Below are 22,336 nucleotides of genomic sequence, written 5' to 3' on the forward strand. Positions count from 1 at the left end.
GGTTTTAATCTTGTTGGGTTTGGGTATTGGGTTTGTAGATGGGGTAGTATTTTGTAATGGACTATTAATTTTGGACATTTTATTTATTTGGTTTGGGTTTTTGTTTTATTTTTGTGATTTGGGCCCAGGCCAAAATTGGCCTATTACAATTATATTGGAAAGCCTCTTAGTTTTTTCCTATGATTATAATGTAAAACTTATGTATGAGGTTTATAAAGCATCCTTTTTCGGTATCATAAAATTTGAACCCTTGACTGTATAACCTCTGTCAACTGTAGGCCTAAGTTGTACTTCAACTTGTGACCGTGATGAGTCCTTATCATACGATTATTTTAGACTATATCTTAAATTTTATTGCTTTCTTGAGTATTTTTATATATTTTAAATTAATCTTAATGATTTGACTTTATTTTGTATTTTTAGTGTTTTTCACGCATTTAGTTTCAATAAAATATTGCATGTAGAATTTGCAAGTAAAATAGGTTTGGGGAAAAGATGTCAATACATAGAACCATAAAATTAAATGCACTAAGCCTAAAGTTGATCCAAGATGATGAGTGAAAGCTCAAAGCTCAAAGATTCAAAATTTGTAATTTGGGCACATTCAGAACTTCCAATTGGAATAGTTCTTAGTGTTTCGATCATGCCTTGAGCTTCAAGACTCCATTTTGGGCGTACTTGTAACAGCCCGATTTAGACCTTAATCGGAACAGTAGTTGCGGGACCACGAATCCAAGTCAGAAAAATATTTTAAAATTATTTTCTATGTTTTTTATGTGTGAATTTATATATGTGAAATTTTCGTGTTTTAATTTTGTCGTTTGAGTGTCCGATTAAATAAAAGGGCTTAATCGCGTGAAATTAAAACTTGATAGTTTAATATGTAAGGGTCGAATTGTTGTTGTCTTTTAAAATAGAGGCATTTAAGTTGCAATTAAACCATATTTATAGGTGTTGGACAGTAATGGCCATGATTTAAAATGGTTTTATATTTTATAATAAGGTTAAATATGTAAATTAAATATTATGTTAATATATGTTATATTATAAAATAAAAATAAAAGTCATATTTTTTTTGTGTTCATACCTTGTTCTTGCCGAAAACAAAAGAAAAGAAAAATAAAACTTAGGTTCGGCCGTTCTCAAGCTTGATTCAAGGTAAGTTCTAACTCAGTTTTTGGTAATTTTTACGTTTTTAAGATCGTTGCTAAGTTATCTACAAAGCCCATGCTCGAATTTCTGATTTTGGTGAATATTTTGAGTTATTCCATTGATGAATATTTGAGTTTTGTGATGTTAGTTGGTGAAATATGAAAGATATGTTTTGGATTGATATGTTTTGTATTGGAATTTTTGATGATTTTGAGTAATTAGTACTAAATTGCAAAAATAATAAATTGAGGGACTAAAATGTGAAATAAATGAAATGTATGGACTTGTATGAACACTAGGAATATTCAGCCCATGTTGTGTGCAAATTTTACATGTTTTGTGTTTTGTGCAATTTGGACTAAATTATAAAAAGTGTAAAATGTCAGGGGTAAAAATGGTAATTTACCTATTTATGTGTTTTTGGACTAAAATAAGTGAAAATATGTTGAATGAGTTTAATTTGAATATGTTTAGATCTAGAACCAAGGAAATCAGATTTGGATCGGGGGAAAACTAAAGTTGTTGATTAGTCGTCTCATTCTGTTTTTCATCGTCCGAGGTGAGTTCATAAACGAATAGATATTGTTAGTATTTATATATACGAGTTTATATGCTGAAATTGAATTATGTGAATTTATATAAGTGAAAGCCGAATATATATATGCATGAGAACTAAGTTTACGAGTTCGATTCAATTGAGTTACGACGTCTAGAAGCCCCGTACGAACATAGGATTTTGCTATGTGTTTTCGTGTAAGACCACATCTGGGACGTTGGCATCGATATATATATTTTCGTGTAAGACCACGTTTGAGCCGTTGGCATTGATATATATGTTTTCGTGTAAGACCACGTCTGGGACGTTGGCATCGATATGTGGTTACGAGTAAGACCATGCCTGGGACATCGGCATCGTATTTGATTTGTGTAAGACCCTGTCTGGGACAATGGCATCGATATAGCATGTAAGACCACGTCTGGGACGTTGGTATTGTTCGATATATGTGATTATGCGAGTATCCTATTTGATCCCTAATGGTTCAACGGGTAATATCAAGATAAGATCGAATGTGAAATCGAGCTAAAATGTCAGGTATGTGCTAAGTTAAACGACTTAAAGGAAAAGGTAAGTATATATTTGTTATGAATAAATGAAAAATGCATTATGAAAGTGAGAATTATATATGTTTATGAACTTATGTGTATTCAGCCACGTTAATATAATTACATATCGTTCATGTAATGATATATGAGTTTTAAGCATGAAAAATGTGTATTTGATTATAGATTATTTAATTTGGTCTAGTTGATTCAATACTTATTATCATTTAATGATTTATTTGCTTATGACTTACTAAGCTACAATAGCTTACTGTGTGTGTTCTTGTTTATCTCTGTTTTGTAGATTTTGGATTCAAGTTACGAGCTCGGGGATCGTCAGCAAAGTCTATCACACTATCAACTGTCTTCGGTATTTTTATAAGTGAATTTTCGAATCTATCGCATGTATAGGCTGGATTATATTTTTTTGGAATGTTGGATTTTGGGTTCATGTATAATTTAAGCCATGCGAAAATGGCTTAACTTCTATGCTTGAATTTGGTTATGTTTGATTAAGGTTTAAGTTCATTTTAGTTATAATGTTATGTGTCATGGATGAAAGGTATTTGTGATATGTGTTTTATATATTGAAAATGGTTGGTAATTTTGGATGTATATGTATTTGTTTGACTAGTCTATGGTATATGCATTAGTGATAATATATCTGAATTCGATTGTTGAGCTTTGATAAGTAACACAAATAGTTTATAAATTAGCATCAATTATGGTAAATTTGAAATATGATATGTATTATCTTGTGAATGGTTTAGTAATTTGAGCTTAGTAATGGAATATAATGTTGATGATTTAGATATAAATTATAAATATATATTTGAGTGTGTATTAGTCTTTTTGATTAGGTTTGTAATGAAAATGTATGTGCATATATTATGCTTGGTTGGTTGATAAATTAGGTGCGGTTGATGAATATAAATATTGAGTTATATATATTGAGTTGATAATGTATTATATTTGTGGATCAATTATAATAATTTAATTTATAATTCATCTTGTAAGTTTTGCTTGGAATTGATAATGATATGCATGTATTTTCGGCTAATGTATGGAAAAATGACTAAATGAATAGTGAAATTTTTTGTTGATAATACCTAATGATAATATGAGTGTTATATGATACAAATATGTTCGTTATGGTTAAAATTGATGTTTAAATAGTGTATAGATTATTCATTAAATGATGAGCATAAATTGGTTGATTTAATAGTAAATTAGTTCATGGTTTAATTCATTTAAATTATATATAGTAGTGTAAATGTGCCGAATATGATATGGTTAAATTGATATGATCATGTATACTTAATTATGTAATAGTTAATTACGTATAATATCTAGCATGCAAATGTGGTGTACTATGAGTTATATTTCGTGTTTATTTAATGATTCATAGTGGTATGATAAAATGTGTATTATTTATATATGGTATTAAAGAAATATTCGGCCATATAGTAATGTTTGACTCTTTAAAGTTGTGTATGGATTGGTAATGCCTCGTAACCTTAATCCGACGACAGATATGGGTTGGGGGTGTTACAATACTTTATATTGTCGGAAAGAGAATTTGAAGATCTATTCAAATATTGGAATACCAATACAAAAATGAATCAAAAAGAAATCGAAAAGTAAAGATAAAGTTACAAGTTTCACATTGATGGATAATTTTGACGCATTTTCATGTTTGGGTCATATCTCCTAACATACATGGAGTTTGGAGTTGAAATTTCTACAGTGAATAAACAAGATGCAGACCATCAATCAACTTCCTTGGACTTTTCCCATTGGGAGACATTAACTTGGACAAAAGAAGTCATCATTTAACATATGAAAAATGACCATAAATATGACAAAAAAGTAGACGTAGAAATTTATTATTAGCAACTTCTTTGCATTGTTATTTTCCTCTTCACAAACCTCTATAAATGGCTTTCTGTTTCAGAATAGGAGGCATCTTGAAGTTGAAATCAAGATTATTTTCTTGTTAAGTGTTTTTTGTTTCATTATTCATGTAAAATTTCAAGTTTCTTATATCTAATATGTCTTTTTCATCTAAGTTTGAGTTGTTTAATTTTGTTATGTTATTCTAAGTTTTTAATGCTGAGGTGAAAGGGTGAAACTCTTGACAAATATTAAGGTAAATTCCAACTCATTAGTTGAGCTAAAATTAATTATCAATCACTTGTTATAAACATACTTGTTAAGTAAGATATTTTATTTGTTATAGATAATATATGGTACAATGAATACTTGGATAAATTAACCTTGATTTGTTGTAGACATAAAAATAGACATTATAAATATTTGAAATATTTTTTATAAGTCTTGAAGGTATCAAGTGATTATAATACCATATGTTATATTTTTGGACTGAATTTAAACAGTTGAACTGTCATATTGCACCATCCTTTGCATATGGATTCATTTGCTAAACTCTTGGACATTTTGGACAATCCCTTGATGGACATACCTTTGTTTATGGATTCATATGATTAATTGTTGGACATACATTACTAAATTATCCGATTGAGACCTTCGTTTTTGTGTGGATTCTAATTGAGTAATAACATTGAGTACTAAAATTTAAATATTAATATGACACCAAGAGTTGATCCTCTAACCTTAACATATTTTCTTCCATGTATTTGGTTTTTTTTTAAGTTAATTTCTTATGTTGACTTTTAGTTTTTTTTCTAGTATATCTTGCTACTACTTTCATTATCGATACTCATTCCAGGGTTAAGTGTTAAATTCCTATTCTTACATAATACTTGTAATCTTGTAAGTTCTAATCAACTTCCCTGTGAATCGACCTCGGACTCCCAAGATTTTATTACTTGAACATAACATGCACTTGGGTTGAAGACCTAGAAAGTCTTTGTTAGACCGCATAACCACCGTCAATTGGAAGCCCTAGTTATATAATTCAACCCGTGATCGTATAACCACCGGGAACTGGAAGCTTGAGTTGCATTACGATGGGCTTCTAAGGTGATGGTTCCATCCTCACACGATAGATGAAATGTGTGAGTCTCTGAGCATCGTCGCATCACTGTGAACTCAAACATACCTTAAAACTATCACAATGTCTACCTCAAACACAAATAAATCTTTCTTCCCAAATTTCCAACACAAAAAAGCACTTTTTTAGAAATAAAAAACACATCGTGCAAGACACGTTTTCTGTTGAGGTGACAATAAGGAGCCTAAAAGTGTGTTTTTTGTTACTTTCCAAAATCAACCTATTTCCTTAAATATGGGAAAAATGGCCTAAATCCCTAATTATTTTTTAAAATAATTTTCGTGTTATAACAATAATACGTGTGAAAGTATTGTATATAAAATAATAAATGATATAACATAAAAATAAATAATTGAGTATAATTTTTTTCTATATTTTATAATTATAATTGTAAGAATTTATTTAACTGAAAATTAATATTTTCAATGATTTAATTTTTTAAAAATGTTTGATAATCTAAAATAAAACAAATTGATAGGATTTTTTTCTATAAAAAAGCGAAGAAAATAATAAGTAGATAAGAGCTACTTATTATTTAATAGAAAATATTTTTAATTTATTATTTTTAATATAATATTATCCTATAGAAACTTTATAGTTAAAATTTGATTTTTGTTTAAAATAAGATGAAATGTTTAAAAATTAAGGATAAAATGTGGAATATACTTTTTATAATTTAAAAAATATATTTATCAAACAATCTAATTGTATTCAACAATTAAATTGAAGTAATATATCAAACAATTTTATAACTTCAATTCAATAATTATTTTTTCAGTATTTAATTTTTTAGTTTATCAAACATCACCTAAGTTATAAAAAAGTCTTGAAAATTATTTTTTTCAATTGCAGTTCAAATCCAAACAAAAAATTTCATTTATAAAACCATAAATGCTTTAAATATATTAACTTTGTTAAACAATAAATGATTTTTTTATATAGTAAATGTTAACTTTATTCCAATTTGATCTTATTTAATTCTTTTCAATAGTAAATGAATTAACTTTATTCCTATAATAAAGGGACTTCCCAAATACATTCACCTTAAATTTTGTCTCTTACTTTTGTTTTATTGAATACTCCCACTAAAGTTAGGATTTTTTGTTGTTGTTGTTGTTATTGTTGTTGTTGTTGTGTTTTTGCTATTCAGTTTTTATTTCAAATAATATAAAGACAAATTTTAATAAAAATATTTGTATATATTATTTAATATTTAAAAATAATAAATTAATTAATATAATATTAAAATTAATAACATGATAATTTCATAAAAATAAATTATTTTTATATATGCATTTTTAGTTTTCAACTATTTATTCATTAAATAAAATTATAACTGGATTTATTAATTTTTAAATATTTATAAATTAAATTGTTGTTATCCATTAAAATAAAATATTTGAAATATTTTTCTTGTTAAGTTATGTTTTCGAAATATTAAAATTAATATTAATTAGTAAAATTTATTTTTTTTAAAAATTCAAAGTTGGATACAAAATTTAATAAATTTTAAAGTTCAATAGTAAAATTCAAACACATAAAAGTTGTGTAACAAATTTAGTCATATTTTCAAAATATAATAATAAATGTCAATAAAAATAAAGTATAATGACAAATTTTATTATCCATCTATAATATGATGCCAAATTTACATTTTAACCCTAGAATTTGTTAGATGAATTTAGTATATTATGATTTGACAACATGCATAATATGTGTTATTACTCTGGACAAAAGATTAATGCACATAAAACGAATGTATGCTTTTCAGAAAGTGTAAGTGATGCCTTAGCAAGTAGCTTGTGTCGTATTCTTGGCTTTCGTAGAGTTCAAAATCTTGAAAGTTATTTGGGTGTACCTCTGTTTCACGACAGAGTAACCAATAGGACTTTGCGGTTTGTTGTGGAAAAGGTTAAAAGCAAATTACAATGTTGGGAGGCAAAATTGTTGTCCTTAGCTGGCAGGGCTACTCTAGCTCAATTGGTATTATTGGCAATCCCCAGTTACTTCATGTAGTCAATGCTGATTCCCAAAGGGCATTGTGAGGAAATTGAATGTTTGGTGCACCAGTTTGTTCGGGGATCTTCGAGCAGTGGTCGAAAAGCGGCTTTGGTTGGATGGTAGGATACCTGTCAGCCTCGAAGTCATGGCGGGCTTGGTTTTCGGAAGCTGCAGGATCATAATACTTCTTTCATGATGAAGTTGAGCTTTAAACTTGTGACTGATTCTAAAGTCCTTTGGGTTCAGGTTCTTCGTGCTAAGTATGGGGTTGCAAACGGAATGCTTGAAACTTTATCACGTAGTAGATGTGCTTTCTTGTGGAGAGCAATCGTTAAGGTTTGGTCACTTATTCGGGAGAATTTGCTTTGGACAATGGAGGATGGGAAGAATATCAAGTGTTGGAGTGACCCATGTATCCCAAGTCCCTTGTTACTTTGATACCCGGGTAGACAAATCTTGATCTAGAATGCTTGCTAAGCGATATGGTTTCAAATGATGGCACTTGGAACCTTGATTTTTTTGGCTTTCGCTACTAGAGATAGTGATTCGAAAGATTATTGGGGTTCCTCCGCTACATTCGACAGCAAGTGTTGATAGGATTATCTTGGGAGGTTTGCCGACGGGCTTCTTTTATGTTAAAAGTGCATATGAGAAACTGCAAAAAAGTTCCTAGAAGCCGAAAGAGGATGTATAGAAGATCCCATAGAAGTTTCAAGGACCACAAAGTGTTAGATTTTTTATTTGGCTAGCACTTAAGCAAAGGTTGCTCACCAACATGAAAAGAGTTTGAAAGGGCTTCAGTCATAGCTCAACATATGGGGTTTGTGGGCACATTACTGAAGATGCGTTGCATGCTATTAAGGGTTGTCCTACAGTGAGAGATATTTGGATTCTTTTAATCCTTACTAATTGTTTTGTTAGTTTTTTTTTTCTGGTTATTTACAGGAATGGATCATCTCTAACTTGTAGAACCAATATTTGTAGAACCAATATGACATCGGCTTTGGGGAGGTTGATTGACAATGTCTTTTTGGGATTCTCATCTAGCGAATTTGGAAGAATCACAATCTTTTTATCTTTAAATGTGCGTCTTGGAGTAGTAATGATACAATCAAGGTCTTATATAGTTGGGCCAAACAATTTATGATGACCGGTAGGGGTGCAATGAGTTTGTTTTGGATTCCATTTTCATGTTCAAACTTGTCTGGGAGCTAGGTCTACTTGAATACTAATGGTTCAGCCAGGCTTTAGAATGGTTTTCCACAATAGGGGGAATTGTACGAAACCGAAATGGAAAGTGGATATTTAGTTTTTAACAGATTCCTAGGGAGTTGCTCAGTGTTTGAGGCTAAATTGTAGGGTATCTTGGATGGATTAGGTATTTTAATCAATCGAGGATATGATAAGGTGTTGATCTAGATTGATAGTCTTGACGTGACTAAGGCCATACAGAAGGGACCCCTAGAAGGATCTAAGTCGACTTTGATTAGGAGGATTCTTCTGTTTGTTATCTCGGACTCATCAGTGGAGTATTTTCCATATTCCTAAAGAAGAGAATCAAGAAGCTGATAGGCTGGTCAAGTTGGCCCATGTGGTTAGTCAAGGATTGCAAGTTTTTGAAGTTTCCCGGGAATTGGGCTATTTGATATAGTTTGTTATATTTTACATTCTTCTTTGTCACACCAAAAAAAAAAACCTATTTTGAGTAAAATTATAAACATTTATGGTTTAATTAAAGGAACAACGACAGATTTAGACCCTATGTTTATCCATTTTGTTACTTTAGCTTTAATTTCTTTTTTTTTTGGATAACCGTGATCCTCAACTTTTAAATTTTATGGAAATTATTTTTTTATAGACATAAAAGTTGATTGAATTATTAAAATTTTACCAGTACTAACATGATAGTCTATATGTCCTTTATTTCTTACATGGATAATTTATAAAAAAATTATGAACTTTTTTAGAATTTGTTGAATATTTTAATAAGTTTTAGCAATTATTTTAATTTTCATGAAATATACTAAACTAACATATGAATTGTCACGACAATATCTTTAAAATTTTATAAAATAGAATTAAAGTGACAAATTATATAAAAGTTAAAGCTAAATTATACTTTAATTGAAAGCGTTGAAAGAAAAGAAAAACCAAAAATCTAGAAACGAATCCTATAAATGTGGCCATCAATGTAATGTAATATGATATCACGAGAATAGTAAAAAAATATAAAAAAAATAGTAAAATCTTGATACTCACGAATTGGTCTTTCCTATCATATCTTATCAAAATTTATTTGTGACATGTATGAATATAAATATGGGTATAAAATCATGAAAAGGAAATAAAAAAGTCAACAGCATTTTCATCTGATGAAAATGGGTAAATTTCTCTGGTGTTTTATTTATGCACACAATCAACAGAATGAGAATGATGAAATTTAAACTACAAAATGTTTTCAAAATCCAATTAACAACAATCAATTAAACTAGGTGAAACTCTCCCTTCAACATCACACAGCTAATCTACTTTGCTGTCTCTGTAGAACCAAGTTAGAAATTTTGTATTAAGCTCCAGAACAATGGAGGATTAAACTACAAATATTTTGGCTTTGAGCTTGCAGCAGCAAAAACCAAAAACCAAAAACCAAATATACATATGCTAATGCTCCTCAGGTATTTCATCAGGTATGTCAATTAATAGGGAGTACTTTACCCGTAGAGCAATCTTGCCTTCCTCAACAACCAGTCTTGCCCCAGACACAACCCAGTACCCAGGAGGATCTTGTGGCCCTCTTTTCATCTCTGCTGTATCAACATATTTCAATAGTTTTGGGGTATAATTTGGCATTGGAGGGCCACCAGGGTAAACTGCAGAGCTTGTATCTGGCTTTCTTTGTGGTGGAGGTGGTGTTAAAGGCTTACTCAAAAGATCAGATAGGACTCCGGACTGAGGTGCAATTCCAAATGATCCATCCCATTCCGGACGCCTTACGATTACCGCTCCCAAAACGGTAGAGAAATGAAGTCGTAAAAAGAGAATGCTTTTCAATCCATGTTTCTCTACCTGTATCTGAGCTCCAGTTACTATGGAATTATTATTGTAACACTCTACAGGAGCTGTACAAACTCTAGAGAAATTCTTCCATCGAACTTTTTCCATGTATCTTTTATCATAGGACTCTTCATCAGGCAATGTATCGTTGGGTTCATCAACAAGTTGAAAGTATGTAGGTAGAGAAGAAAGGTGCTGCATGTAAATGGCCAACCGATTGCTTCTTTTGCCTTCGAGATAGAGCCGAAGACCTGTAACTGGTCTCATACCTACATCAACCTGTCATAGAATTGGTAACCCCACAAAAGAACTTTTGCAGCAAAAGAAACAAGAAACAGCAGAAGATTTGAAGAGGATGAAAAAAGAAGTTTACTGGAATGGTGTTAATATAAAGCTTGGGACCCAAGAACTTGAACTGTAAAAACGAATTGCTCTGTCGCTTGTGTTGTAAACCACGGGGAAACTCTTTGAAAACTGGTGCCCACTCCCTTGGCAGCTGAAATTCCAAAAACAAATGTAGTTCTTCAAGTGAGGGTTTATCTGTCATAAAATTTCAACAGTTATCTATATATGAAATAGTCTGATATAATTAATATTGATAACAATTTTAACAATGGCCAAAAAGAGAAAGTCCATTATGCTTACAACGTAAGTAGAGATCAATGGCATGATTCAAGAATCCGCTCATTGGAACTCCACTTAACAAGGAAGTAATAGGAATGAATGACATTGAGACCACTTCAGGATGAACATCAACAGTTTGTAGCCACTCAGCATGGGGTAAGTTCATTTCCTCTCTTCCACCCCTCCTTTTGTAAATTATAGAGATATCCTGCATCTAGAATTAACAAGTAATATCATCAAAGAAGGTGAATAAGAAGAAGATGCTCTTTGAACTTACTTGATCCAAAGGGATCAGATAAGAAACCTGATTATTTAGCTTCACTTCTTCTGAATTGATTCTACTTTGTTCATTGTTCTTTAAAAACTTATCATCTGCCAACTTCTTCAGTTTTGTGTATACATCAGTTGGTTGAACAGTTGATGAGTGCTGCTGTTTCACATATATTACATCCTTTCCGCCCATTTTCACACCAACAATAATATGGGTTCCAAATGTCTTGATGAATCTGGAATGGCAAAAAACAAGTGATCACAGTCTTGCATGCTTAGATCTCCAGTGCCATACATTAGATTGTAAACATGTTTCTAATCCAATTACTTCACCTTGCCAAGGCAACAGGTTCCCATGATGATGGAACAGCTTTCTTAACATGATCACAGAGTACCATTTGTGATTTGTCCAATAAAACTGTATAAAGTGTGATGAATATCCCATCAAAAGCTAAGGTCTTGGTGCTGACTGCATCCTTGTGCGAACAGCCGGAGAAGTCGAACATGGCATTGAATAAACCAGAAGGAATTTTGCCACTCAGAGACAGCTCATGGTTGAACCGTTCTGACATCTGCCTAGAAAGTGAAAATCAACAAAATGTTCTATGATATTTTTGCCAGGAAAAAGACAAATGTTCTAACCATAACTGTTGGAAGTAATAAAATTTACCTGCTGAAAAGAGATAACATCACACATGTTCCTTGTACCCTTGCCTTGATAACATTTGATCAACTTGGATACATTTGGGATAGAGATTCCACCGGGCAAAGCTACATCATAACACCCAACTTGTTCAAACTCAATCAAGGGTGAATCCTTTTCTTCTTCTTGACAGTATTTCAACCTTAAATCAAGAGCTAGATTATATCCACTCCCAATAGACCCTATAGCAATCTCAGCAGCTTCCTGAGCTGAAATCTTGAGTGCCATTTGCCTTGTATATCACTATTCTTCACCAAACAGGACTCCTACTCCAAACTAAATGAATTGATTTGGATACCCAAACCGATAAATTAACCAAAAACTGCACATAGTTTACAAACACAGTTCAGTCGGGGATCAGGCAATACAATAGGGAAAATATGAACTTTCACCAAACATTTGATCTACAAGAAAACGAACCCATACACATATTCCATTCCAAATTTTTGAACCCATTGCACCTATCTGGGTGAACTTTGCTCCAGTAAACGAAAAATCTTTGTTGCATGAACATGGATCCATGTGTATCATATGTATGCATGCGTGTATAAAACACAGAACATAGCTTATATATGTCCCAATAAAACTAGCAAAACCAAGTTGCTTCTTTAACTAAGAGTCTGAGACTAACCCAGTCTTTCAGCTACTAATAAAAATGAAGAGCATACAAACTTTTCAACATAATTCACCATTACAGAGAGTATTTAGTAGATGTATATCAATTCCTATGGATCCATAAATCCAAATAATTATCCAAAATAAGGAAAATAAAAAGGATAGACAACTTGACAGACATTAGACTTACCTTACCAGTCTGAAGTCCTGAATGTCTGCAAAGATAACGTACAAACAAAACTATAAGATAGGTATTCATGAGTTTGACTTTTCTTTATATGTAGTTTAGTTACATACAACTAATCAAGTTTCCAAGCAGTTTCCAGGATAAGACACCATTTTTTTAAGAGAGAATTTTCCATATATACATGGGGATTAAGTGGTTTTGAGCCATCTAGGCCTTACACGGAAATTACTCTTATTGACTTGCTACCATACGCTTTTTCCGTTACAAAGCAAGCATATAATGACGTTTGCATGAACCGACACGTGCTCAATTGCTTATGAAGAGTTTTTAAATTCAGCTAAAATTTAAATTATGTTCTAATCATTTAATTTTAAAAAGTTATGATATAATTATCATCATTATTAATTTGTTACATTTCGAATACTGAATTGTTAACAGTGTAAAAGAAAAACAAAAACAGTATAGCACATTTTATAATCATTTAAAAAAATTAGATCAAATTTACTACTAATGATTCCTTTTTATTTCATATAATATAAGGTAAATTATAATATTTTATAATAAGTGTTCGATTTCAATAGCTTACACTATAATAAAAATGTAATTCATGATGTGTATAAAATGCAATTCAATAATTTTATCCTACTTTTATCTATTCAAAATTTTTATTAGTTTTAATGTAATAGCAAAATATTTTCTTATTTTAAGTAAGAAATATTTTAAAATAATAAGATATTGTTTATTTATAAATTTAAATAGTTTAAATTATAATGAAAGTATAATTCAATATTCATTAGACTTTATCTATTCAAAAAAAAAAAATTATTTATGTTAAACCAAGCTTTATTTGATTATAAGTTTTGATATAACAAATTGAAGTGTTTTTGAATAAAAGTTAAAGTTCAACAAAATTGGAAAAATGATAAAATCAAGTTAAAATGGTTTCAATTGAGTTAAACATTTTCAATAATGTTAAAACTATTTTTAAACAAGTCAATATCACCCCAGGCAAAAAAGTATCGACACTTTTGGCCAAGTATCGATAATTTTCAAAATATCGATACCTATTCTAAAATCGATACCAAATTGACATTAGGTTTTCAATCAATTACAAAAGTATCGATATCTTTTCAAAAAGTATCGATAGGCTTGGGGTGAAGGTGTTCACAGATAAACCATACCAATTTTGGGTTAATTCCTACATTGATGGCTTCCTAAGGTTGTCAAGCCTAGGGTTTAGATTCTTCCTTTCTCAAATAACTGATTCGTTGAGTAACCCTATAAAACAGTTAATAGATCATGCCTCCACTCGCCAATACAGTAACTGGCGTCGCGACGTCAAGTGGTCTAACGTTGTGATGTGTCAAACTGTTTGGCGAGGTCACAAAGCGGAAGAGATGACGACATCCATATTGAATTTTGAAAGTTTTACAGTTTGGTCATTCTATGTCCTCATGTAACACCCCTAACCTGTCCCCGTTGCCGGATTAAAGATACAAGGTATTACAAAAGTTAACAAGACCGATAATATAGTAATACAATTCAAAAATTAATTTAATCATAAATTAATAAACAATCAACATTCATAGCATACATTAAAAAAAGAAAGTTAAATCGAACATTTGGAACCCCAAAATCAGTTTAGAAACGAATGTGGCCTAATTTGAGACAAAACAGAAAAATATGACAAAAACTGAAAACAAGGGCCACATGGCCGTGTGATAGTGCCAAACCGTGTGGCTTAAAAATATGGTCATGTGGCCAAACTGTGTAACTTAGGGTCACACGGCCATATCGCTAGGCCGTGTATCTCTCTGAGATTGTGTGGATAAACCTGTACCAAAAATCAATAAGACACACAGTTGTGTGAAGTGACTGTGTGTGGCATACGGCTGTGTAGTAGATCATATCCTAGGCCATGTGCACATAAAATAACTTCAAAAACAAGTCATTTCAACAACCATTTCTTAGGTCTCAAACCAAACCATTTCCATCCTTTTTTACATATTCAACCCACATTTAAACATACCAAAAACATTCAACCTAAGTGCCTAACCAATATACCCTTATTGGTACCACAATTCAAACGTTTAAACATAGATAGTTCAAACATTAACCATTAGTTAACCATACCAATACCCAATTAAACACATAACACCGTTTCCCACATTACTAACATAACAACATCCAAAGTTCACAAAGTTACCTAAAGCAAACTGACAATTTCATCACCAAAACACAAGACAAGCATACAAAACAAACATTCCTTACTTATTCAACTATCAAATTTATCGTCATAATATCATGTTCACATTTATAAACTAAGTTCACCAAATAACCAAAATTTATGCACATTTCTTTACCTAAATAACATGAACAACACCAAATAGATTTACAATGATGACGTCATGAACTAACTAAAATACGATAAAGGCAAGCGCACCTATCGAATGGTAGTATAGCTACGGTGAGTCGGGAATATCGTATCCATGAGGACTAAAAGTACTAGTAATTACTATCTTTTTATTATCTAGCCTATAAATTGAAGGAATTGTTTTAAAATCTAATTTTAACTAAACTAAGTACTAAGCGATAGAGAGCGAATTGAGAAAATAATCGAAGAAAACTTATGAAAAAGACAATACCCAGGAAAGAATCCACCTAGACTTCACTTATTATTCTAAATCTGAATTAAATGATGTATTCATTTGACTTGATCTGTAGAAATCCCTAAATTATATTAATATCACTTTCGAGAGTAAAAATAACTGACTCTAGATTGATTAATTGAAATCTCTTTCTAATTAAAACCTCTATCGTTGCGTTAACTCGATCTATGGATTTCCCTATTAGATTTGACTCTAATCCGGTAGATTTATATCGCCCTATTTCTAGGGTTGCATGTAACTCCACTCAATTATGTGGGATCTACTCTTAAACAGGGACTTTTGTTCCACTGAATAAGCACATCAATCATGAATTAATATCTTGAAAACATTAAAAAATGAAATAATAACACATAATTGAGATTAAGAACAAATATTTATCATGTAAATTCAGAACAAATCAAATAATAAGATCCGTCTTAGGTTTCATCTTCCCTAGGTATTTAGGGAATTTAGTTCGTACTTTTGGAGGAAACATCTCAAAAATAGGAAAACAACAAAACATAAAAAAACCCAAAAAACTTCAAGAGAAATTGAATAGAGATATTCAGTCTTGAAGGAGATCCTGCTTCTGGGTTGAATCCATTAGCTTTCTTCGAGTCTTTTTTACGTTCTACTCTGTGTGCCCTTTTAGGTCCTCTTCTAGTGTGTATTTATAAACTTTAGAATGCTCAGAAACCCCAAAAATTGACTTTTTGTGTGTTATAAAAACAGGGAGCGGTATCGACACGGGCTGGCACATGGGCGTATGGCCAGCCCGTGTGGTTCACACGGGTGTGTGCTCAGCTTGTGTGGGATTGGCTTGGCCGTATAGATCCTTAAGACAACCTGTTTTGTCCTGTTTTAGCCTGTTTTCCGCTCCTTTTGTTCCCTTATACTCACCTAAGTACATAAACATGAAATTAAAGGATTAGGAGCATCAAATTCACTAATTTATGTAATATATCATCCAAAAACATGCCAAGCATGAGATTAAAACATCTTACATTTATGGTTTATCAAATATCCCCACACTTAAACATTTGCTTGTCCTCAAGCAAAATCCTCAACTTACAATTAAAATTAAACTGTCTCAATTTATAATTCTCATCAATAATGTTTTATCATAATTCACAAATAATTACACATTGATAATTCAACTAAAAGGGCCTCGAAGAGTCAAACAATCCAAGTCACATATTTTTTTAAGACATGAAAACATAGGTGTCTCCCTTTATCTAATTAATTACCTTAAATTAAAAATCAATAAGATTTTACATCCTCGCTAAAGATTTGCTCAAATCACTCAAAGTGTTTAAGGTTTAAAAATTAAGAACTCAAAAGTCAATTATGAAAAGTCATTACCATAGGCTTGCATGAAAGTCAAATCTCCACCACTATAAAATGATATGATACACAAATCAAAAGGTCTTTAAAGGGTTTTAACGGGGCTTGGGTTAAAGGTGTGGATAAAGGCTGAAAAAGAAGGTTAGAATCAAGATCGAATTGATAAATTACCTAACTAGAAAAATAAATTAATACTAAATAATTACATCAATTGAAATTATTAAAGAATAACACAAGCTTCTTCTCAAAATATGAAATTAACTACTTAAGCTCAAAAACATAGAACTAGTAATAATCAACATAAATGTATTATTTATTTTTCTTTTTTTCACTTTTTTTTTAGAACAATAGATAATAAGAGAAAACTTAACAACTGAAACAAAAGAACATAGTTAAGCAACCAACCAAATCAAATCTTGACAAAAAGAGGGTTACTAAAAGGGAAACAATTCTCAATGAATCAAAAATAAGTTATGGGTTAATATTAATAGGTAAATCAAGAAACAGTTTATTAGGCTCAAAGGGGTTCACTAAGGGTTAATTATGAATGTAGGATTTTAATGGGATAAATGGATTAAAACCTAAGTGCTTTTATCATCTTAGTATATCAAATCAAAAGTGTGGTCTCGACATTATAATCAAAGCAAGTTAGAGAATAAAAAATCAATATTGATACACTCATAACCAATAATAAAGTGAGAAAGAAAAATGTATGCTCTAAAGGCTTAAAATCTCACAAAAATTATGGCCTTTGATGTCAATCTTACAAATTTTAAACTTCAAGGTAATACCACAATTTAGGGAAACAACCTAAAAAAATTTTAATTCTGAAAATAGACTTATCATGCTTGATTCTCTAGTGTCTTAAAGTTTAGACCATCAATGCACAAATACCTATGAATTAAATCTAAAACACATTAATGATAATCACAAATCAATAAGAATTCATTCTAATAGTAATATGAGAAAATTACTTAAACACAAGGCATAATTTAGGGATTTTCAAATAATCATATAAATAACCTCCCCACACTTAAGATGTATATTGTCCTCAATGTACAAAAATAGATAATCACTATAGAAACAGAAGTATCATAAGAGAGGGAGAGAATTGAAACTGCCCTGATTATTGGATGAAATGCCCAAAATAGTGAAAAGCGAAATTATAGATAAGTGTAGGTATAGTGCAAAATTCTAAGCAACTGATAAGAAAATAAACACAAGGTTGAAGAGGATTAAAGGGGTTACTCGATTAGAAACAACAACAATAATTAAAATAGAGTTCAAAATATAAAGACAAAATAAACATAAAAAGAAAAATAAAAATAAATCTAAAGACAAATGGACTCAATGGTCCTCATCATCAGACTGATTAATGTTGCGAGTCGATGGCGTTGGAGGATCAATATGGAGGTGCTAACAAATTTGCTGCAAAGTGGCATCAATACTGTCGAACCTCTGAGCACAGTATTGACAGAAGCTAGTAAACTCCTCGGAGAATACTCCTCAAAAGTTAGCAGCAGAAGGAGCATGTCAGTGACTTGATGGTGGAGGCTGTGGTGGATCCTCGTGATAGGGAGGAACGTCATCAGTGAAGTCCTCAAGGTCATTCTAAACGTCAGACTAGAATGTTTGTACCGAAGGGGGTCCACTCCACATCGTCGTTCGATCATCCTCATGTGGATCATGCTTGAGGTGCCTTGAGGGGACATCTGACCGACTAGGGTAAGTGTCGAGGACTGCTTTAATGTGTTGAGAAGACCGAAGTGTCGAGTGAGGGGAGTCATGTAAGGGCCTAGACGATAGGGTCCTTCTTGTGGCATTCAGTCTGATGGCGAAAGGCGAGCGCGATGAAGTACGCCAAATCAAAGACATGTCTGGTAGCCATGCTCCACAGAAAATAGGCGTTATAATTACTAACCACTCTTTTTCTCTCTCTCTGACCTGTCAATGTATGAGCTAGAAGAGCGTGAAGGTACTATAGGGTAGGTGGGAGAGAAGTCGCCTTTGAGCGACTAGCGCCATAGGATGTTAGGCTGCCCGTGAGATCAGTCGAACAATGCGAAGGTGAGTGATGAATATGTTGATGAAGCTGAATAAAATCCTCGGCACTCATGAACTCCTCTGTGTAGAGTCCCAAAGCAGCACTGAACTCTAGAACACTCATATGTCACACCAAACCACCAAGGTGAATGGTGATGGTTCCTAGCTCGTCGTGGACTGACATGACTTGCTGGAACGAAAATATGGCACCGAAATCTAAGGTAAGCTTCGTATAAGTGGGCTCGATAACGGTGAATAACCAATCCCACGGGGCTGTGGAAATAATCGCACGCACATCATCATCCAAACGGACTTGTTTTAATGTGGGCCAATCAATGCAGCGTCCTAACCCGAGTGGTCGTACTCGATAAAGTTAATATAAGTCCTCCTAGGGGACTGTAAAAAATCAGAGATAATGATGGCGAGCCTCGGCAGATACGCTCGAGGAGAAGGTCCCACCAGGGTACTTCCACTTTTTTGAAACGAAGAACGCGACCTTAGATTTTCCACGAGTGTTCGTCATGATTTACCTGAAATAAAATGATCAAATAAATTAAATTGACGAACCAACAAGTGGAAATGAGCTAATAGAAAATCAAAATCTAGTTAAGCTCAATCAATTAGATTACTAAAGGGATGTACTTTTAATCATGAAAAAATGAAATGATAATACCAAATGAAAGTGCTAGAAGATTAATAACATCTGATAGGAATCAATAATGAAATGAATTGTGAAAGTTAGCAAAAATGAACGCAACTAAATCTAACTAAATGTTCTATTCTTCTTAATGAAAAATAAAATAAACTAGTAACAAGCACCAATCAATCTAATAACAAAATCAAGAACCATCCCAAACTCCATCAGTAGACGCAAATAGATAACAAGAGTGAACAAATCAATAGAGCAGTAATAAACAATAAATCAATACTAAAAACTAATGAAAATAAAAGCAAAGTAAAAGAAAACAATAATAAAGAAATAATAAGAGTAATAAGAGATAAATAAAAGAAAAAGGAAAAAAAATAAAAACTGACGGGGGGAAGGGTGGTACGGAGGCGCGGAAATCGTGGAAGGAAAAGAAGGTATGAGGGAGGGGCGGTTTGTACAGGATCAAAGGCGTGTGTGTGCGAGAGGGTTGGTTGGTGAGGGTCAGAGGTGGATGGCTAGTCAAGGGAAAGGAAGAGATGAAAAGAGGTTGAGGGTTGTGGAGGGTCGAGTCGGCTCGTTAGAAAGTGAGAGGGGGAAAAAAAAGGTTATTTCGGGGCTAGGGGTCGGCGCGAATAGTTGAAGAGATGAGGGTGTCAAAGTTGGAGCGAGCTGGTGGCCGAAACGTAGGAGATTGGTAGAGAGTGGCGGCTAGGGTTAAGGAAAACTAAAGGAAGAAGGCAAAGTGAGAAAATTAGGGATTGGGGATTAAAAAGGGTGACACAGTCGTGTTAGGCCCGTGTTGGGCCACACGGCCCTATGACACGCCCATGTGGCTTTCCTGGTTAACCCGTGTCGATAAAATTTTAACCCACCCAGTCTTCACACGGCCTAGGACACACCTGTGTGGTTCACACGGTGGTGTCGCACGGCCGTATGCGATCTCATTCGTTTCTCTCATGCCTGTGTGGTTTCCCACATGCCCATGTGATCGCACACACAGTCATGTGCCTTGCCCGTGTAGCTCTCCGACTTGTTTTAAATCTAAAAATTTATGCTTCAGTTTACACACGGCCAAGGACACACCTGTGTGGCCTCTTTTAGCCTGTGTCTCTGTCTATTTTAAGGGATTTTAAGCTTCAGGGCTCACACGGCCGAGGACAGGCCTATGTGTCCTTACCGTATGGGTTACACAGCCGTGTCGCTTGGCCGTGTAACTCTCTGTCAGTTTCTTTTAAAAAGAAAAACTAAGTCTCAAGATTTATACGGCCAAAGATACGTCCGTGTGTCCAGGATGTATGGGGCACATGGCCATATCGTACGACCGTGTAACTTATTATCACGCCTATGTTAAGACACACGGCCTAGGACATGCCCGTGTTTTCAAGCCGTGTGGGTCAAAAACCTGTATTTTAATGTTTAGTTAATTTTAAAGAAATAATTTGAAATAAAAATGAGAAAATTAGCAGTGCTAGTATTCGGGTTGCATCCTAAGAAGCGGTTATTTAAAGTCTAAGCTCGACTTACCTCGTATTTGCATAGTCACGGTGGTTCACAGAGTTGAAACTCCTCTTTCTCACTATTAAGTCTATTATCAACATATGGGTTGAGTCAAGTAATATTTACCTTAAAAGTGCCGAGTTTAGAATGATTTACCTCAACTGTACTGTATGGGAAAACATGAAGTACCGTAAAAGGAGTTGCTCCATTTGTATTAAGCTCTGAAGTGGCAATTCGAGGGTCTTTCACATCTAACAATACCTGGTCCCTGACCTTAAATTGCTTTATTCCATCTTTATGCTAGTCATGACGTTGCTTTGGTTCATCGTGTATTCTCGGTTCCTCTTTAACATGTGTTTGCCATTTATCTAGTTCGTCGATCTGTAATCTTAGTTCCTTGTGACTCGTTCTGCTTTTGTTGCAAGGAGTAGAATGTGACTCCATCACGCTCTTCCTAGGGGTTTCTTGTAAATGAGTTTGAGCGACGAAGTTACTCATACCAATAGAACTCGTATAATCATCTCGATTACTAGATGTCTTAACAGAATCATGAGCTTGGAGTTTAATTGTGTCATCACCTACACGAAGTATCAATTAACCTGTTTCAACATCAATGATGGTTCTAGCAGTTGCTAAAAAGGGTCTTCCTAAAATTAAATGCATGTCACTATCCTCATCCATGTCTAAAACAACAAAATCAACTGGGAATATGAATTTATCAATTTTGACTAATAATTCTTCAACAATAGCCCTAGGAAATCTAATGGTTCTATCTGTCAATTGGATACTCATCCTAGTCTGTTTGGGTTTTCCAAGATCTAGTTGCTTAAACATTTTATAGGGCATGACATTAATAATCGCCCCTAAATCAGCCAAAGCATTATTAACATTTAAACTACCAATTAAACAAGGAATAGTAAAACTCCCTGGATCTTTCAATTTATTAGGTAGTTTATTTTGTAGAATGGCTGAGTAGACTGCATTTAGCTCCACGTGCGATGCATATCTAACTTCCATTTGTTTGCTAAAAACTCTTTTAAAAATTTCACTGAATTGGGCATCTTTGAAAGATCTTCAATAAACGGTAAGTTTATATGTAACTTTTTCAAGAGTTTAATAAATTTACAAAATTATTCATTTTTTTGGTCTTTCTTTGTTGCATTTGGATATGGAACTCAAGGTTTATACTCGTTACTTACCTGTTTTTGTTCGCTGTGGCTCACCTCAACCTTACCTTTACTTACCACAAGTTCTTGCTTCGGTTCTGGTTCAACTAACCCTTCCTCATCTTTTACAGTAATTGCATAAAGTTGTTCTCTTGGGTTAGTTTAGGTATTACTTGGCAAGCTACCTTGTGGTCGTTCCGAAATCATCTTAGCCAATTGCTCTATTTGATTCTCGAGCCCTTGAATCG

The 22,336-nt window shown here is 32.9% G+C and overlaps 1 protein-coding gene across 2 annotated transcripts; it reads right to left on the minus strand.

Moving 5' to 3' along the window:
• Window positions 1-9,667: 9,667 nt before the first annotated feature.
• LOC107925363 (MACPF domain-containing protein At4g24290) lies at window positions 9,668-12,896 on the minus strand. Of its 2 annotated transcripts, XM_016856025.2 has the most exons (7): window positions 12,745-12,896; window positions 11,907-12,261; window positions 11,570-11,808; window positions 11,271-11,472; window positions 10,988-11,180; window positions 10,716-10,882; window positions 9,668-10,621 (listed from the first exon to the last, which is right to left on the minus strand). In XM_016856025.2, exons 2-7 carry the CDS (start codon window positions 12,165-12,167, stop codon window positions 9,950-9,952), a joined length of 1,734 nt encoding a protein of 577 aa, XP_016711514.2. In that variant the 5' UTR covers window positions 12,168-12,261; window positions 12,745-12,896; the 3' UTR covers window positions 9,668-9,949. The 2 variants fall into 2 exon arrangements, with proteins under 2 accessions (XP_016711514.2, XP_016711515.2); XM_016856026.2 differs by lacking the exon at window positions 12,745-12,896 and having other exon boundaries at window positions 11,570-11,812; window positions 11,907-12,734.
• Window positions 12,897-22,336: the final 9,440 nt, after the last annotated feature.

Source organism: Gossypium hirsutum, chromosome A01 (genome assembly GCF_007990345.1).
Source record: "Gossypium hirsutum isolate 1008001.06 chromosome A01, Gossypium_hirsutum_v2.1, whole genome shotgun sequence".
In the NCBI taxonomy this organism is placed as follows: Eukaryota; Viridiplantae; Streptophyta; class Magnoliopsida; order Malvales; family Malvaceae; genus Gossypium; species Gossypium hirsutum.